This window comes from Trichomycterus rosablanca, chromosome 6, assembly GCF_030014385.1.
Source record: "Trichomycterus rosablanca isolate fTriRos1 chromosome 6, fTriRos1.hap1, whole genome shotgun sequence".
Classification (NCBI taxonomy): domain Eukaryota; kingdom Metazoa; phylum Chordata; class Actinopteri; order Siluriformes; family Trichomycteridae; genus Trichomycterus; species Trichomycterus rosablanca.
In genome coordinates this window covers 23,379,296-23,400,114 of record NC_085993.1, presented here as the reverse complement: position 1 = coordinate 23,400,114, position 20,819 = coordinate 23,379,296, and the positions used below count along the sequence as shown (strand labels likewise).

Genomic DNA, 20,819 nt, shown 5'->3' with positions numbered 1-20,819 from the left:
GTGTTGGGTGCAGTGTTAATTTCGTTGACGAATGATTTTCGTCATAGTTTTCGTTAACGAACCTTTTTTTCATGACGAAAACGAGACGATGACTAAATAAAAACTACATAAAAGGATAAAAACGAATAAAAACGAGACGAAAATGTTTGGCAGGGACGACATCCAATAACAATATAAAAAACAATCTAATAAAAATATCCAATCATAACTACTTTAGCGTATGTGGAGGGGCGGGACAAGCCGATTAGCCATCCAATCAATACTAATCTTTTGCAGTACCGCGGTAAGACCACACTCGCACAGATTTGATCTAAACCCGGGAAGACCAGACTAGCTTGTGAACTTTCTTTACTCATGGAACTAGGTTAACTCCACAATGTCAACAGGGAGAAAGAGGAGAGTCGATATATGGACACATTTCTCATTTGATGTCGTGAAAAACAAGACGATGTGTAAACCATGTGGGGCGACGATCTCGGGTAAAAACATCAAATCTGAAACATCTGGCACCACTGGCAGTATAATGGCAAAATAATGGCACTGCTGCTTTTACAGTACCCAGTTTTATAAAGAATGTAATATGCAATTTGTTATAAACAATGCATATATGTTTCAGGCAGAGCAGGCCTACTGGTCATTAATATTTTGTTATTGTTATGCTCAATAAGCAGGGTCAGGTAAATAAAGATGTTGTTTGAAATAAGTTAAATCTGGTTTTGTGTGTATTGCACATTCAAACAATAATAATATTCCATAACTGGTTAAAAATGTTTCATTTTGTGTAAGTGTATATAATGACTTAAATAATTTAAGGGAAGTGATAAAAAAGCATTTACATTTTACACCCTTTATATTTATTTTAGGGCGGCACGGTGGCTAAGTGGGTAGCACTGTCGCCTCACAGCAAGAATGTCCTGGGTTCGAACCCCAGGTGGGGCGGTCCGGGTCCTTTCTGTGTGGTTTGCATGTTCTCCTCGTGTCTGTGTGAGTTTCCTTCGGGTGCTCCGGTTTCCTCCCACAGTCCAAAGACGTGCAAGTGAGGTGAATTGAAGATACTAAATTTGTCCATGACTGTGTTCGATATAACCTTGTGAATCAAATAAACTTGTGTGAAGATAAACTACCGTTCGTCATGAATGTAACCAATGTGTAAAAACATGACGTTAAAATCCTAATAAACAAACAAACAAACATGTATTTTAGTCGACTGAATTGACTGTAGATTTAGTCAACTAAAGTCTTATGATAATTAGTCGACTAAAACTAGACTAAAACTAAAACAATTCAGATGACTAAATTACGACTAAAACTAAATTACATTTTAGTGAAAAGACTATGACTAAAACTAAATCAAAATTTGCTGTCAAAATTAACACTGGTTGGGTGTTCATATTTGTAAGGTTTCATCTTCATCATCTCTACTCCCCACCTTAAAAAGGAGCTCAACTAGAGGACAAACAGAGCCGCAGACCTCCAGTGCTTGCGTACCACGGCTGAAAGGATGATATACTCAGCACACCTTCTATGGATCTCATTGGAAATACAACCTACAGCACGTCCTGACCATACGATTAATTGGAGTGGGTCTCTCCAACTTTGTATCTATTCAAAGTTGTGCTGTTAAGGATATGAAAGTCACAGTCTCCACTCCCCTCAAACACCAGAATCCCTTTTTCTGTAGACACAGGTCACACCTCACGGCAAACAAGGCATCTCATTTTTATGAGCAGCATGAGGAAATTAAGGACCCATTCTAAGCTGGGGTCCTCATAGAAACGAAATATAATGTATCATCCTAACATGTCTGGATTAAACACTGCTTTGAATAAAAGTGTCTTAAATAAATCATACCCATTTGTTGTATTTGAGTGGCCCAGTAAATCCCATGGCTTCAATGAGTCTGGTAAAGGAGCCCACTTCCTCTTCTGTAGCCTGTGGTGTCTGTTTCACACTCCATGACTAAACACAAGGGTGAAAAATATATGCATGGCATCATATTTGTATTTACTTGTAATATGGCAAACAAGAAAAAAAGTAAGGCAAAGTACAATGTAAGGGCCATTCCGCCGAATTGGTGCCATTTCCATCCCCAGGACATTATATGTACAAATGCATATGAAAATGCATTGAGCAAACTATCCTGCACATGGACCTAATTGCAAATTTAGAATATATAATTTAAAACATTAATAAAAACTCCCTATGACACTGAAAAATTGTATTTTTTTTATGTCCCCACTCTCTAATACTACACTTTATAATGAAATGAGTAAAATTATTTGGAAATCCTTTGTTGACTCCATATACCATCAATGTTTTTAATATTTATTTTACATAATTCTACAAGTCACATTTTCAACAAAAAATTTACACCGATGAGGAATAACATTATAATATATAATAATACATAATATAACATCCTAATATTGTAACTCCACTAGACCCCTGAAGGTGTACTGTGGTATCTGGCACCAACATGTTAGAAGCAGATCCTTTAACTACTGTAAGTTGCGAGGTGGGGCCTCCATGGTTTGGACTTGTTTGTCCAGCACATCCCACAGATGCTCGATTGGATTGAGATCTGGGGAATTTGGAGGCCAAGTCAACACCTCAAACGCGTTGTTGTGCTCCTCAAACCATCCCCTAAACCATTTGTGGCAGAATGCTTTATCCTGCTGAAAAAGGCAACAGCCATCAGGGAATACCGTTTCCATGAAAGGATGTACATGGTCTGCAACAATGCTTAGGTAGGTGATACATGTCAAAGTAACATCCACATGGATGGCAGGACCCAAAGTTTCCCAGCAGAACATTGCCCAAAACATCACACTGCCTCCTTCTTCCCATAGTGCATCCTGGTGTTATGTGTTCCCCAGGTAAGCGACGCACACGCACCCGACCATACACGTGATGTAAAAGAAAACGTGATTCAGCAAACAAGGCCACCTTCTTCCATTGCTCCGTGGTCCAGTTCCGATGCTCACGTGCCCATTGTTGGTGCTTTCGGTGGTGGACAGGGGTCAGCATGGGCACCCTGACTGGTCTGCGGCTATGCAGCCCCATACGCAACAAACTGAAATGCACTGTGTATTCTGACACATTTCTATCAGAACCAGTATTAACTTCTTCAGCAATTTGAGCTACAGTAGCTCGTCTGTTGGATCGGACCACACAGGCCAGCATTCAATCCTCACGTGCATCAATGAGTCTTGGTCGCCCATGACCCTATCGCTGGTTTACCACTGTTTCTTCCTTGGACCAATTTTGATAGATACTGACCGCTACAGACTGGGAACTAGGGCTGGGTATCGCCACTAATTTCCTGGATCGATTCCGATTCACAAGGTCCTGATTCGATTCGATCTTTGATTAAATTTCGATTCAACACATTTAGGTATATTTTAGTTACATTAACAGGTTTTGTTTAAATATGTACAGATGTTCAGAGAACGAATGTACGGAGCCCCTTAGGGGTCACTAAGGAAAAAAAATATATGAACAGCAAAATCCGTACCCTCGGTTTAGTAAACCGTACCCTCAGTTAAGTAATCCGTACCCTCGGTTTAGTAAACCGTACGCACGGTTTAGTAATCCGTACCCTCGGTTTAGTAAACCGTACCCTCGGTTTAGTAAACCGTACCCTCGGTTTAGTAATCCGTACGCATGGTTTAGTAATCCGTACCCTCGGTTTAGTAAACCGTACCCTCGGTTTAGTAATCCGTACCCTCGGTTTAGTAAACCGTACCCTCGGTTTAGTAAACCGTACCCTCGGTTTAGTAAACCGTACCCTCGGTTTAGTAATCCGTACGCACGGTTTAGTAATCCGTACCCTCGGTTTAGTAAACCGTACCCTCGGTTTAGTAATCCGTACCCTCGGTTTAGTAATCCGTACCCTCGGTTTAGTAATCCGTACCCTCGGTTTAGTAAACCGTACCCTCGGTTTAGTAAACCGTACCCTCGGTTTAGTAAACCGTACCCTCGGTTTAGTAATCCGTACGCACGGTTTAGTAAACCGTACCCTCGGTTTAGTAAACCGTACCCTCGGTTTAGTAATCCGTACCCTCGGTTTAGTAAACCGTACCCTCGGTTTAGTAATCCGTACCCTCGGTTTAGTAATCCGTACCCTCGGTTTAGTAAACCGTACCCTCGGTTTAGTAATCCGTACCCTCGGTTTAGTAATCCGTACCCTCGGTTTAGTAAACCGTACGCACGGATTGTCTGCGCTACAAGTTTTACTGTGCGCCCACACCCCGTTTTACGGTTATACAGTTGCGAAGCATTGAAGAGAATAAAGCATCTTTTTACAGCTGGGGTGATGGGATAGCAAACTTATTAACAAGTCAAATCAAAATCTTATCAAATGCCACCCCACAATCATAAATAACACGAGTACTCAGCTTGTGATTTGAGAGTATTTTACCTTAGGAATTTAGAATAATAGGATTGCAAACCAACGTAAAGTAAAATGCAAATCAAATTATTATCAAATCACCCCATCAGACTCTTAAAGAATACTTCTACTTACTGACTTTATGAGTCTCAGACATTTATACATTTCACTTTACGTTGGTTTGCAATCCTATTATTCTAAATTCCTAAGGTAAAATACTCTCAAATCACAAGCTGAGTACTCGTGTTATTTATGATTGTGGGGTGGCATTTGATAAGATTTTGATTTGACTTTTTAATAAGTTTGCTATCCCATCACCCCAGCTGTAAAAAGATGCTTTATTCTCTTCAATGCTTCGCAACTGTATAACCGTAAAACGGGGTGTGGGCGCACAGTAAAACTTGTAGCGCAGACAATCCGTGCGTACGGTTTACTAAACCGAGGGTACGGATTACTAAACCGAGGGTACGGATTACTAAACCGAGGGTACGGATTACTAAACCGAGGGTACGGTTTACTAAACCGAGGGTACGGTTTACTAAACCGAGGGTACGGATTACTAAACCGAGGGTACGGTTTACTAAACCGAGGGTACGGATTACTAAACCGAGGGTACGGTTTACTAAACCGAGGGTACGGTTTACTAAACCGAGGGTACGGATTTTGCTGTTCATATATTTTTTTTCCTTAGTGACCCCTAAGGGGCTCCGTACGAATGTGATAATTGTACAAAGAACACTCATTATTAAAAATATTTGTGTATTTTGTTTACATAAATAATTAATCCAAAACAGTAACATTCATTTTTTATTATTATTTTATATGTCTGACACGCTACAACATTGTAAATGTAATGTAAACATACACCTGGCTGTTGAACAGCTTATGCCAAGTTTACACTACACGACACTGATTAACACCTGGTCGCTGTAATGTTCACACTACACGACTGATCATCGATGGGGGGTTTTACACTACACCATCTATCACCAGGGGGAATCACAGGCGAGCTTCTCTGGTCTCCAAAACTACATTTTGTCACGAAAACACACGTGAGAAGTGATGAAAGGTTTAATGATACCACGTCCAAACATGCACATCAACAAGTAGCGAGTAGGGCTGGGTATCGCCACTAATTTCCTGGATCGATTTGATTCCGATTCACAAGGTCCCGATTCGATTCGATCTTCGATTCGATCAACACATTTAGGCATATTTGAGTTACATTAACAGGTTTTGTTTAAATATGTACAGATGTACAGAGAATGAATGTGATAATTGTACAAAGAACACTCATTATTAAAAATATTTGTTTTTACATAAATAAGTAATCCACAACAAAAAACAGTAACATTAATTTTTTTTTTTTATTATTATTTTCTATGTCTGACACGCTACAACAGTGTACATGTAATGTAAACATACACCTGGCTGTTGCACAGCTTATGCCAAGTTCACACTACACAACTTTCTGATTTGCCGGGTCGCTGTACAGTTCACACTGCACGACTGATGGGTGATGGGGGGGTTTCACATCTACACCATCTATCACCAGGAGGAATCTCAGATGAGTCTGTCTGGTCTCCCAAACTACGTTTTGTCACAAAAACACACGTGAGAAGTGACGAGGGGTTTAATGAAACCACGTCCTAAAATACACTCCAACAAGTAGCGAGCGATCAAAGTTTGTGCGCTGATGAGCAGCGTAATATCAAAGAGAAAAAAATAAAGGAATCTGAGTCGATTTGGCAACACGACCAACAGGGATTGTTCTGAAGTTGGAGGTTAATAAATATTTTGTTTTGTAGAGAACAATAACTATATTACGCCCCTGCTCCACTTGTTTACAACCTCTCCCGTGTGTTTCCCCTCGCTGTTTCCAATCGCTGTTTCACATTGATTACTGGAGCTTCTGCCATGCTGAACTGATGTGCAGGTCAGATCTCGAAAAAACACTGGCTGGTCACGCGAGATTAAAGGGGGTAACAGATTTCCGTGTACACCGTAAAAAGGGGCGTATTTAAAAGATCGATCTCGCGTTTATATGAATCGATATCGGATCATTCAAATAAAGATCGATTCGAATCGAAAAATCGATTTTATAAACCCACCCCTACCGGGAACACCCCACAAGAGCAGTTTTGGAGATGCTCTGACCCAGTCGTCTAGCCATCACAATTTGGCTCTTGTCAAACTTGCTCATTTTTCCTGCTAACACATCAAGTTTGAGGATAAAATGTTCAGTTGCTGCCTAATATATCCCACCCACTAACAGGTGCCGTGATGAAGAGATAATCAGTGTTATTCACTTCACCTGTCAGTGGTCATAATCACTGATGGTCTGTAACGCGTTACTTAGTAACGCACTACTCTAATCTGACAAAATTTTTCAGTAACGAGTAATCTAACGCGTTACTATTTCCAATCCAGTAATCAGATTAAAGTTACTTATCCAAGTTACTGTGCGTTACTATTTATGTCATTTTCCTTAGTGAAAATATATTTTTGCTTTTTTCTTGGCAGGGCGGAGCCAGGGGGTGGCCAGTGGTTGCCATGGCCACAATAAAGTAATCTTCGGCCACCCCTCTGGCCCCCCCACCACCGCTTTGCTGGCAATTTTTTTTGCGGAAGCATTTCTGCACGCAGGAGCAGCGCACCTCAGATGAGTAGTTCTTCACCAAAACAGTGCAGTAATACACTCAACATAAATGTCGACCACCAACACAATTACAGAAGTAGTACTATTTAGTAGTATTCGTGGAGCGATACGAGTAAAGCGCCAGCTGGCTCTGCGCATTCCAGTGTTGCCAGATTGGGCGATTATCCGCCAAATTGGGCGGATTTTGTTGGAAAACAATTTAATAGCAGGTAAATAACACTTCTATTTAAAAGAAAATCTTCCGTTTTAAGAAGCTCCAGCATTGTAGAAGGCTATTAAAAGTAAAGTCAATTTTCAATGCTGATTTACCGTAATAGTGTTGGTCAGTCTGTATCATATTATTGAAAGAAAATTAAAATTTGTTTTCCATGCATTCACACTAGCATGTTCTGGGATTCAATTGAGTCTCATCAGTACACACAAGTTGGCAGCCAAATGATAAAGCATTGCAAAGGAATATCTTTGAAATATTCCGCATTATATAACTAATAAAGTACCTTGTAATCTAACTTAGTTACTTTTAAAATCAAGTAACCCATAAAGTAACTAAGTTACTTTTTAAAGGAGTAATCAGTAATCAGATTACTTTTTCAAGGTAACTATGCCATCACTGGTCATAATGTTATGACTAGTTGGTGTACATTATTTGTATCTACTGAAGGCCACAAGAAGACCAAATGTAAGTTCTCCCTTCCCCCCGTATGTTTAATAACATTGTAACTCTGACAGAAGATTAATCTCAGTCACTAATTGTACATTCCTGTTACCTAAAGTTGTTATTTGCTTATTGTAAAAATAATTTTTTTTGATAAGTCACTAGACTGTGCTTATGTTTTAGTATGAACTACATACTGTCCTGTTACTTATATACAACCATCTTCCACTTAGAAATAGGGATGTCCCGATCACTTTTATCGTTCCCGACCATTAATTTTGATCCCGATCCGATACCGAGTCTCAAACCGATACTTGTATTTTCTAGATATTGTCTAGATAAGAACTAGATAATACTGTTCACACAGTGCACACTTCAAGTACATTACAGTTATTCAGATTAATCCAATGTATATGTTTAACAACTGAATAGCTCTGCAGTGCTGTAGGAAAAAAACTGCCTGCATCCAAAGCTATTGCCTTATGTTCTTATATTTTTACAAAATAAAAGTAAACAAACTTAGTGCAGCATTGTAGTAGTAAAACTAGAACACTCAAAATGAAGTGAAGGTTCTTTTTAAGGAAAATCAGCATCTCTGCCGTGTTAGCGGACAGCCGGTTCCTCTTCTCATCATATAATAATAAACTCACTGTATTTAATTAGGTGCCGTATCCAATTGGTAGTAATTGTAGATCGTTTGGTTAAATGATATCTGGTTTGTTTCTTATGAGCCACCGTACCTGTATGTGTGTTGTAACTGTAACAAACTTTTCTGTGGTTGTATTGTGACAATGGTTTGATAGACGTTTCTACGCAAAGTGAGTGTGTTTTGACCATTTGGGGCTTCCATAGTGCATGGAATAGTGTGTTTGGCTAACGCGATGACTCTAGCTGTCCGCTATTCGGTAACGTAACAGAAGAAGTTAATAAAGTGTTCTGCTCCCGACAATTTGTGAATATACCGTGTATTTATTTCTTTATTAAGCAAGTGCATCACTACGACGCTCGGTTACATAACTAAGCCAATCAGAGTGCTTGATACTGAGATGTCGTTCAGTCTTGTAACACGTAAACTCGTAAAAGCTGTATGTTATGGTCCTGAAGTTTTCATACTCGGATTAAAAGTTATTGTTTCGTAAACCGGTGTGATCCTTGACTCACACACCATATAAATAATAAAATTCTACAGTAATGAACGCAGCTCTGCTCCTACCGACTCATGAAACGCTCGCATTGCAGACATTACACTTCACTGTTGGACTTGTTTCACTTTCCAATTTAAAGTATTTCCACACAGCGGACATTCTGACGTAAAACAAAGGATCGGGCTTTAGGATCGGCCTTAGTAAAGCCAATACCGATCAGTTAAAAAATGCCTTGATCGGCCCCGATTCTGATCTTTGAAATCGGATCGGGACATCCATACTTAGAAACCTAGTAAAAATTAAACAAGTTGCCTGAGATTGACCAATACACATTCTGAGTAGTTAAGTATGTGTGTTACTACAACCCCTGGTAAAAATTATGGAATCACCACTCTTGGAAGATGTTCTTTCAATTGTTTAATTTTGTAGAAAAAAAAGAAATCACAGACATGCCACAAAACTATCATTTCTCAAACTGTCAACCCTCTGGCATTAAGAAACAATAAAAAAAAGAAACAAATATAATAGTTGTGGTCAGTCACAATTGCTTTTTTTTAGATCAAGTAGAGGAAAAAAATATGGAATCACTCAAATCTGAGGAAAAAATTATGGAATCATTAGAAAACACTGCACCATTATTACTTTGTTGCACCACCTCTGGCTTTTATAATGGTTTAAACTCTATGAGGCATGGAGTTAACTAATGACAAACAGTATTCTTCATCAATCTGCCTTCAACTGTCTCTTGCTGTTGCCAGATCAGCTTTGCAGGTTGGAACCTTGTCATTGACCATTTTCTTCAATTTCCACCAGAGATTTTCAAATGGATTGAGATCCGGACTATTTGCAGGCCATGCCATTGACATTATATGTTTTCTTGAAGGAAAGTTTTCACGTCCTTTGCCCTATGGCAAGATGCATTATCATCTTGAAAAATGAAGTCATCATCACCAAACATCCTTTCAACTGATGGAATAAGAAAAGCGTCCAAAATTTAAATGTGGACTTTGGCATTTATTGAAGACCATCTCCCCTGTGCCTTTACCCGACATGCAGGCCCATATCATCAACAACTGTGGAAATTAACATGTTTTCTTTAGGCAGTTATCTTCATACATTTCATTGGACAGACACCAAACAAAAGTTCCAGCATCATCACCTCGCCCAATGCAGATTCGCGATTCATCACTGAAGATCACTTTTATCCAGTCACCCACAGTCCACGATTGCTTTTCTTTAGCCTACTTTAACCTTGTTCTTTTCTTTTTAGGTGTTAATGATGGCTTTCGTTTGGCTTTTCTGTATGTAAATCCCATTTCTTTTAGGTGATTTCTTACAGTTCAGTCACAGACGTTGACTCCACTTTCCGGCCACTTGTTTCTCATTTGTTTTGTTGTACATTTTCTGTTTTCAAGACATATTGCTTTGTTTTCTATCTTGATGCTTTGATGTCTTACTTGGTCTACCAGTATGCTTCCCTTTTACAACCTTCCCATTTTGTTTGTACTTGGTCCAGATTTTAAACACAGCTTACTGGGAACAACCAACATCTTTTGCGACATTCCACAATGATTTATCTTCTTGAAGGAGTTTTATAATCCTCTCATTTGTTTCAACTGACATATCTTGTGTTGGAACCATGATTCATGACAATCTGCTTTGTGCAACAGCTCTCCGAGGTGTGAGCACTCTTTTTAAACTGAAGAATAATTAGCAAATCTAATCTGCTGCAGATGTTTTGTTTTTAAACTGCAAATTACAGAGTGATTCCATAATTTTTTCCTCAGATTTGAGTGATTGCATATTTTTTTTCCTCTACTTGATCTAAAAAAAGCAATTGTGACTGACCACAACTATTATATTTGTATCTTTTTTTTATTGTTTCTTAATGCCAGAAGGTTGACATTTTGAAAAATGATAGTTTTGTGGCATGTCTGTGATTTATTTTTTTTCTACAAAATTAAACAATTGACAGAACATCTTCCAAGAGTGGTGATTCCATAATTTTTGCCAGGGGTTATAGATTCAGTGTTGAACAAAGATGATAAATAAAGTTTAATTTCATCGAGTTACTACACACAAATTGCACCCATTCAGTTGAATGGCCCTTACCATACACATTGTAAAGGAGGTAAAAAGCAGTGTCAAACTTTTCCAATGCTATTTGCAACAAGCTGAATCTACAGTCATTTAAATGTTCAGATCAAAATTGTTCAGAAAATCATGCATGTTGCTGTTGGCATTACAGGCTGTAAAATATTAAACAGGCACTACATTTACTTTCAGTTTGAAAAAGTTCAATAATTGGCATGTCCCTACAATATGACATAATGTCTTGGCATGTAAAAATGCTCTTACTATATGTTAAAAAGTTTGGCATGGTTTTAATATATGACTACATTTATTATGCATGCCAGATTGATAGCAATAAAAAATAAATTAACAGATTTATTAAAATCATGCCATTTAATCTAAAACCATGTTTGCTAATAGCTCTTAAAGTAATTTTATTATGGAGAAAAAGTGAAAATGGAAAACATAACCCTTTTTTAATAAATGAAAAAATAAATGAATCTGAGTGGATTTGGCTACCCGAACAGCATGGATTGTTCTGTAGTGAGTTGGAGGTTAATAAATATTTTTGCAATGCAACGATGGTGTTATGTTTTGTAGAGAACAATAAGGTCAGAAATACTGTAAAACTTGTGTGTGCTGTTTGACATAGCACTGATTGCTAGTTGGGCAACTCATCTCCAGATATTTGACATGCTACATATATAGCTTCAGTCGCCGAGCACTCGGATCGAGTTGTTGAGTAGTTCACACAGCGATTGAGAGCTGAGTTTGATCGCCGAGTGAAAATCAGGGCAAAAATTGTGTAGTGTGAACTAGGCATAAGCATTGCTTTCATGTTTCTGCTGTGTCCCATAATTGCGAGTAGAAACTCCTGAAAATCATAGGAGGACTGTACAGGATTAAATTTCATTTATTTAATTTACTCTCATCACCCATTCTAGTTGCTTCCAATTGAAACTTTGTTCCCGCTGCTGGCACCCCTCACCTCATACCTGAGGACTGTCATGTGCTCTCTCAAAAACATGTGCTGCCACTGACCGCTGCTTTTTATCTGCTAGAAGCTGAAGTATTGCCATGGCGCACTGTCATTCAAAATCAATCAACCCTTTGTGCACCGCAACAGGCCAGCAAAGGCCATAATTGCAGCTGAGATTTGTCAAACAATTTACCTGAACAAATACAACGAGATAATAATAATGACAATTATAATAACAATTCTAAACAAAGACAATAAGAGAATTAACAATCAGCATATATAAGAATATTTCCTCATGTTAGAGTAAATTAGGATCATAATATAGCATTTAAAAGTAAAAAGTAAAACTGGCTGTTTATTCATTCTCATTCTGTTCAACGGCAGGATCTACAGTGTCAGTGTTTTCAATTCTACATTGTATGGTATGCTGACGCCTGTCCCCGTCCCTGCTAATGCAGCCTCTGCTGGCTGGTCCACAAATTACCCACAAAAGAGCAGAAAGTGACAGAACGTGACATAAAATAAGAGATACAGCCCTGTCAGTGTTAAATGATGATACATACCTTCGGTGTGGTGTGAAAAGCTCTGTATTGTGTCTGAGTGCGCAATTCTGCTCCTGCACAACCACATGACACTAAAGGTTTGGCTAGAAAAGCATCCTCCACAATGGCCTGATAGAGAAAAATACACAAACATCTCTAAGATTTCAGCGTATAGAATAAATAAGACTTTTGTTAAAAAAGGTGAATTGATAAAAGGAAAAGATGTCATGAATGAAAGGACCTACCAGAGGCTCAATATACAAGGAGTCTATCAATCACTGACTCATTTATAATGATAATATAATATAATATTTTTTAAAAATGTTGTGCAAGGCTGAAAACCACTGTTAAATGTGTGACCTACAAAGCCCCTACATTGAATAAAAAAATTTTTTTTGATAGTACTCTTAATAAATATATATATAATATAATAAATACGTAATATATATATATATACAGTGTATCACAAAAGTGAGTACACCCCTCACATTTCTGCAAATATTTTATTATATCTTTTCATGGGACAACACTATAGAACTAAAACTTGGATATAACTTAGAATAGTCAGTGTACAACTTGTATAGCAGTGTAGATTTACTGTCTTCTGAAAATAACTCAACACACAGCCATTAATGTCTAAATGGCTGGCAACATAAGTGAGTACACCCCACAGTGAACATGTCCAAATTGTGCCCAAAGTGTCAATATTTTGTGTGACCACCATTATTATCCAGCACTGCCTTAACCCTCCTGGGCATGGAATTCACCAGAGCTGCACAGGTTGCTACTGGAATCCTCTTCCACTCCTCCATGATGACATCACGGAGCTGGTGGATGTTAGACACCTTGAACTCCTCCACCTTCCACTTGAGGATGCGCCACAGGTGCTCAATTGGGTTTAGTCCATCACCTTTACCTTCAGCTTCCTTAGCAAGGCAGTTGTCATCTTGGAGGTTGTGTTTGGGGTCGTTATCCTGTTGGAAAACTGCCATGAGGCCCAGTTTTCGAAGGAAGGGGATCATGCTCTGTTTCAGAATGTCACAGTACATGTTGGAATTCATGTTTCCCTCAATGAACTGCAGCTCCCCAGTGCCAGCAACACTCATGCAGCCCAAGACCATGATGCTACCACCACCATGCTTGACTGTAGGCAAGATGCAGTTGTCTTGGTACTTCTCACCAGGGCGCCGCCACACATGCTGGACACCATCTGAGCCAAACAAGTTTATCTTGGTCTCGTCAGACCACAGGGCATTCCAGTAATCCATGTTCTTGGACTGCTTGTCTTCAGCAAACTGTTTGCTGGCTTTCTTGTGCGTCAGCTTCCTTCTGGGATGACGACCATGCAGACCGAGTTGATGCAGTGTGCGGCGTATGGTCTGAGCACTGACAGGCTGACCTCCCACGTCTTCAACCTCTGCAGCAATGCTGGCAGCACTCATGTGTCTATTTTTTAAAGCCAACCTCTGGATATGACGCCGAACACGTGGACTCAACTTCTTTGGTCGACCCTGGCGAAGCCTGTTCCGAGTGGAACCTGTCCTGGAAAACCGCTGTATGACCTTGGCCACCATGCTGTAGCTCAGTTTCAGGGTGTTAGCAATCTTCTTATAGCCCAGGCCATCTTTGTGGAGAGCAACAATTCTATTTCTCACATCCTCAGAGAGTTCTTTGCCATGAGGTGCCATGTTGAATATCCAGTGGTCAGTATGAGAGAATTGTACCCAAAACACCAAATTTAACAGCCCTGCTCCCCATTTACACCTGGGACCTTGACACATGACACCAGGGAGGGACAACGACACATTTGGGCACAATTTGGACATGTTCACTGTGGGGTGTACTCACTTATGTTGCCAGCTATTTAGACATTAATGGCTGTGTGTTGAGTTATTTTCAGAAGACAGTAAATTTACACTGCTATACAAGCTGTACACTGACTACTCTAAGTTATATCCAAGTTTCATGTCTATAGTGTTGTCCCATGAAAAGATATAATGAAATATTTGCAGAAATGTGAGGGGTGTACTCACTTTTGTGATACACTGTATATATATATAGCCACGAAGGCTCAGAAATACTTCAGAAAACCATTGCAACTTCAAGAAATACAACCTTAAATGCACAGAAAAATGTATTTATTATTTATTAATTAGGATTTTAATGTCATGTTTTACGCACTTTGGTTACATTCATGACAGAACAGGTAGTTACTGGGTACACAGGATTCACAAGGTTACAAAAGTTTACTGTCAAACACAGTCATAGACAATTTTGTATCTCCAATTCACCTTACTTGCATGTCTTTGAACTGGGGGAGGAAACCGGAGCTCCCGGAGAAAACCCACACAGACACGGGGAGAACATGCAAACACCACACAGAAAGGACCTGGACCGCTCCACCTGGGAATTGAACCCAAGACCTTGCTGTGAGGCGACAGTGCTACCCACCAAGCCACCGTGCCGAGAAATAGTCACCAAGGCCCGGGCTCCTCTAAGAAGGACCCAAAGACAGTGGATACACATGCTGTGGTCAGATAAGTCCACATTTTGCTTGTTTTTGGGAAAAGAAAAAAAATCATCCAGACTGAAAGGTGCAAAGGCAAAAATTTGTCATGGAATGAGTATGCATCATTGTGAAAACACCATTGATGCAGAGGCATATATTAAGATTCTGGAGAGTCTTTGGGTCCTTATAAGGACCCAAAGGAGAGTCGTATGGTACCATCCAGGTGGAGTAATTTCACTATGGTTATTTCAGCAAGCTGATGCTAGGCCTTATTCTGCATGTTACAACAGTGGGGTTTCATAGACATGGAGTGCATGTGCTTGACTGGCCTGCCTGCAGCCAAAATCAGTCTCATAACTGAAGTGACCTTCTACAACCAAGAAATGTAAATTATAATATACATTACAGGAAATATTCTAATAATGCATTATGAAAATAAGGACCCTATTTCTATAGCCTTGTAAAAATAGCGTTGGAGTTTTATGCACTTAGGTGTGTGTTGAAATGGTAATAAAGGGTTGGGTTTATAGAAATACATTGTGTTTGTAGGTGTGGTAAGGTGTGTGGCTGTTATGTCAAATCGGATTAGCTTCTCTTGTTTATGCACCGCTACACACAGAACTATTTTACTAATTAAAAATCTTTACATTGTACTCGTATTTACCAAGAGATTTAACAACATTTCATTAAAATAAATACAATTGACAGAACTTTTAACAAAGTAGTTTTTTGTCTTCTCTTTAAACTAATTAAACATTTTTATTTTCTGGTAGGGTCACACACAACTACAATTTGATAAACTGGGATAAAATTAAAAGCACTTTTTTTAGATAAAGAATTTTTTATTACACATGCCAACAAGCCAAAGCTGGCACAAGAGAATACAAGCATGCCAGAACATAACAATCCTGAACAGCTACAAGCTAAAATCATAAAATGTTTGATTATAATGTTAGATATAGATCATTGTGTACAGAAAGTTTACATAAACTGGTAAGGGGCTAAATGGTTATACAGTATTATGAGCTATACTGACCATATTTATGCACTTTGTGGTTATACAGTTACTAACTGTAGCTCACCTCTAGCAGCTCTGTATATTCTCTTTAACCCATCAATCAGCAAACAGGCAGCTCAATAGGACCATAACTGACCAGGTGCAATTTAAGTGATGGACATTCATTCAATCAATTTGACAAATGTGTTTTCAATGTATAATTACTTAATAATTAACAAAGAACATATATACATCTAATCCAACTTAGTTCTAGACACATATCAAGAATAATTAACGCAAACACGAAGCACCTGACCACAATTTGAAGAGATACATTAAAGGGTCTAATTACTTTTGTGATTTAAGTCTAAGTTTTCACTTTCTCATAAATTATAGATTTGTGGTTAAAATGGCAATTATAATTAACCTAAATCAAAGTCACAACACAACAATGTGCAAAAAAAGTCAAGAGGTCTGAGCACAATCTGAACAAATGCTATACAAGAGAATCGTGCTTCCAACTTTGTGTCAAAAGTGTAGGAAGTCCCTTTCCTGTTCCAGCATGAATGTGTCACTGAGTACAAATAAGGCCCATTAAAGAGTGTGTAAGAACTGCAGTGATCTACACGGAGCCCTGAACTCAACTCAGTATTTACTTGAGACATGTTTAATACAACACATAACACCCCCACCCAACACCGTGAAAGAAAAGCTGACTAGCACTCTTTGACACATTTGAAGCCATGCTAAGGAAATTCTTCACGAGATTTTTAAACACCTAATGTTGATGCTGGTGAAAGATTTATGCTGCTTTAACCAGACACATAAAGCCAGCAGCACCGTGTAATGAGAGCTGGTCTACTGATTCAAGGATAAAAGATCATTAACAAAGTTATTAGTGATCAAATGAAGTTTGCTTTACATTTACAGATGTGTGGTACATACAGCTGACAAAACAAAGCAGCAGATTACAACAGACAGCACTTATTTACCTACAAAGTGCATCTATGAGGGATCTTCAAAAAGTTTCCACACTTTTATATTTTGGTTGGAAACGGTGAGGGTGGGAGGAGTAGTAATTGCTCGTGTCTGAGAGACTAAAAGAGAGCTTATAATCCAGAATTGGGCCGTTTAAAGAAGCTTTAAGGGGAAGAAGATTTTAATGTGATGATGATGTGAAAGCAGTGGTGCATCAGTGGCTACGCGCTCAACCAACACATTTTTGCTGATGGCATTAAAAAGTTAAACACTGAGCCGCTCAGGTGGCGCAGCGGTAAAAAGACACGCTGCAACCAGGGCTGGATTCTGAGTACGTAGTATTAAATCCAGCTCTGCTTCACTGGTTCGAGGCTGAGTGGCTGTATGAGCAACGATTGGCCGGTTGCTCAGTTGGGGGTGGGACAAAGAACCGGATGTGGGTCTCTCTCTGTCAGAATGTGATTACGACCTCTGCCGGCTGATTAGAGGCGCCTGCACAAGAGATGAGGAAGAGTGCCCTTAGGGTGTGTCTCTCCGCATGCAACGCTAGGTGGCGCCAAACTCATAGAAATGTGTGGGTGGCAAAAATGCATCCGGCTGCTGCTCATGTTTCGGAGGAGATATGCGTTAGCTTTGATCTCCCCGGTCAGGGCAGGGTTCGGCATAGACAGAGAGGAAGCACGATGCAAATTGAACAATTGGATGCGCTAAAGGGGGAGAAAAAGTGGAAAAATAAGATTTTTTTTAAAGTGTGGAAACTTTTTTAAGAACACTCGTATATAGTACGTGTAGCTCATAGAATGGACTATTATTGTTGGTATAAAATATGTAGTCAATATGTTTGTTTTTTAAGCATTTATTTCTCATTTTAACTCACATCTAAATTAACCTTTACCGTGTAATTTTTGGATAAACATTTGTTCTTTTATTTGAATGGAGCATTTCTCAACTTCTGCCACTTCTGTTTACCACTCTTGGCTTAACTCAGGTGTTCAAAAGTGCTCCTCTGGTCCGTCCACAGTTGTTACATTTTAAGTTTGGTTTTAAGTTTGGAATCTATCGTTCACTGTCTATCATTTATTATTAAAGTTAAACAAAATAAGGTCATCCAAAAAAGAATCTCAGTCAATGTCAGGCAAGACTGAAAACCACTGTTAAATATGTGTGACCTACAAAGCCCCCACATTGGATGAAAAAACACTTTAATACTACTCTTAATAAATACAGCCAAAAGGCTTACAAATAATTCAAAAAACCATTGTGACTTCAAGAAATGCAACCTGAAACACAGAAAAATAGTCACTGAGTTCTCTGGGCCCAAGCTCCTCTCAGATGGACCAAAAGACAGTAAACACACATATGGATAAATAAGTCCACATTTTGCTTGCTTTTGGGAAAACAAACATCAATCAAGTTCTCTGTGCCAAAGAAGAACAAGATCATCCAGACTGTTATTAGAGGCTCATTTTAACTCACATCTAAATTAACTTTTACTATCTAATTTTTGGATAAGCATTTGTTCTTTTACTTGAATGAGGCGTACTCAGCTTCGTCCACTTCGTGGCTCAGTGGGTAGCACTGTCGCCTCACAGCAAGAAGGTCCTGGGTTCGATCCCCAGGTGGGGCGGTCTGGGTCCTTTCTGTGCGGAGTTCTCCCCGTGTCTGCGTGGGTTTACTCCGGGTGCTCCGGTTTCCTCCCACAGTCCAAAAACATGCCACCAGGCTTATTGGAAACACTGAATTGTCCTATAGATACCTAGCCTCTTGATGCATTGTAGCGCCGGGATAAAATAGGGAGGGTTGTGTCAGGAAGGGCATCCGGCGTAAAATTGTGCAAGATCAATGCGGATCATGATCCGCCGAGAGCCGACCCCGCAACCAAACGGGGCAGAGGAAGAAGTAGAAGAAGACTGTTGCTTCACAGCAAGAAGGTCCTGGGTTTGATCCCCAGGTGGGGCAGTCTGGGTCCTTTCTGTGTGGAGTTTTCAGGTTCTCCCCGTGTCTGCGTGGGTTTCCTCCCACAGTCCAAAGACAAGCAAGTGAGGTGAATTGGAGACAGTAATTGTCCATGACTGTGTTTGATATAACCTTGTGAACTGATGAACCTTGTGTGTAATGAGTAACTACCGTTCCTGTCATGAATGTAACCAAAGTGTAAAAACATGACGTAAAAATCCTAATAAACAAACTCTTAGCTTAACTCAGGTGTTCAAAAGTGTGTGTCTCAGGTAAAAATACGTATAACAAACTTGTGTATAATTTAGGACTATAGTTATGTAGGTTACAGCTGATGTAGTAAAATTGAAGCTTAAGTTCACGCCCTCCCTTGTAGGCTTAAGCTTTTCTCGGTTTAGGCTTACACTCACAGTTTTATAAGGCTGGATATGGCGTTTAAACTGATGAGTTAAGAAAATTGAAACGTTATATGACAGTCTTAATGTTATAATCCTTAAATGTTACACAGTGTTATCAGTTACAAACATGAATAAACTCTGTTAAACTGTAACTAACGCGGTGTTTAAATACCTTAGTGAGGAAGGTCCTGCTGCATGCAGAAGCGCTAAATAAATGTCTGAAAGCGGACTGCAGTAAGTGACGATGCATAATTCCGCCTGAAATAACTATATTAAATATTAATATTATAACTGTAGAGCAGAACTGAGAAGCTTCTCTATGCACGTTGCATAACTGCTGTTCTCCCCCTTCTCCTACAATGTCAATCTGCTCTACCTTCTAACACGCTCGGCTTCAACAACAGCCCGAATTCAACGTTCTGTCGTTTCATAACTGACGTTTCGCCGCTACATAAGCTAGCAGGTCTTTTACATTTATTATGTAATGAAAAATCGCAAATTGTTCAAATTATGTAATGTGTTCTGGCATTTTTGAAGAAGTGTTGTTTTGCATAAGAGGGTTAACTCATACAGAAGGTATAATAAATAACCACATACTTACTTGCCAGTTTTTTAACAACACCTGTAAACCTTATTTAGTTTAAAACAATGAAGTGCAACTTCTGTTACCATTGCAGATATTAGTACTGGCATAGCCATACACCGACTACACTCACTGTCCATTTTATCAGCTCCATATACCATATAGAAGCACTTTGTAGTTCTACAATTATTGACTAGTCCATCTGTTTCTCTGCATGCTTTGTTACCCCCCTTTCATGCTGTTTTTCAATGGTCAGTACTCTCCCAGGACCACTACAGAGTAGGTATTATTTGGGTGTTGGATCATTCTCAGCACTGCAGTGACACTGACATGGTGGTGGTGTATTAGTGTGTGTTGTGCTGGTATGAGTGGATCAGACACAGCAATGCTGCTGGAGTTTTTAAACACCTCACTGTCACTGAGAATAGTCCACCAACCAAAAATATCCAGCCAACAGCACCCCGTGGGTCCTGTGACCACTGATATAGGTCTAGATGATGACCAACTCAAACAGCAGCAATAGATGAGCGATCGTCTCTGACTTTACATCTAAAAGGTGGACCAAATAGGTACGAGTGTCTAACAGAGTGCACAATGAGTATTTAAACCGGACACGGTATTTAAAAACTCCAGCAGTGCTGCTGTGTCTGAGCCACTCATACCAGCACAACACACACTAACACACCACCATCATGTCATTGTCACTGCAGTCCTGAGAATGATCCACCACCTAAATAATACCCGCTCTGTGGGGTACTGACCATTGAAGAACAGGGTGAAAGCAGGTTTAAAAAAGTATGTAGAGAAACAGAAAAACTGCAGTCAGTAATTGTAGAACTACAAAGTGCTTCTATATGGTAAGTGGAGCTGATAAAATGGACAGTGAGTGTAGAAACAAGGAGGTGGTTTTCATGTTATGGCTGATCAGTGTATACACAGACTGCAACTTTATTTT

At 39.3% G+C, this 20,819-nt stretch overlaps 1 protein-coding gene across 1 annotated transcript in view; it reads right to left on the bottom strand.

Moving 5' to 3' along the window:
• LOC134316376 (ubiquinol-cytochrome-c reductase complex assembly factor 1) overlaps positions 1-19,624 on the bottom strand; it is a 48,105-nt gene extending 28,481 nt beyond the window's left edge. Inside the window, exons 1-3 of the mRNA XM_062996733.1 lie at positions 19,454-19,624; positions 12,465-12,572; positions 1,852-1,959 (exon numbers count right to left, since the gene is read on the bottom strand). Coding sequence (XP_062852803.1) covers positions 1,852-1,959; positions 12,465-12,572; positions 19,454-19,531 — 294 coding nt within the window. The 5' untranslated portion in view covers positions 19,532-19,624. The remainder of the gene's footprint in view (positions 1-1,851; positions 1,960-12,464; positions 12,573-19,453) is intronic.
• Positions 19,625-20,819: the final 1,195 nt, after the last annotated feature.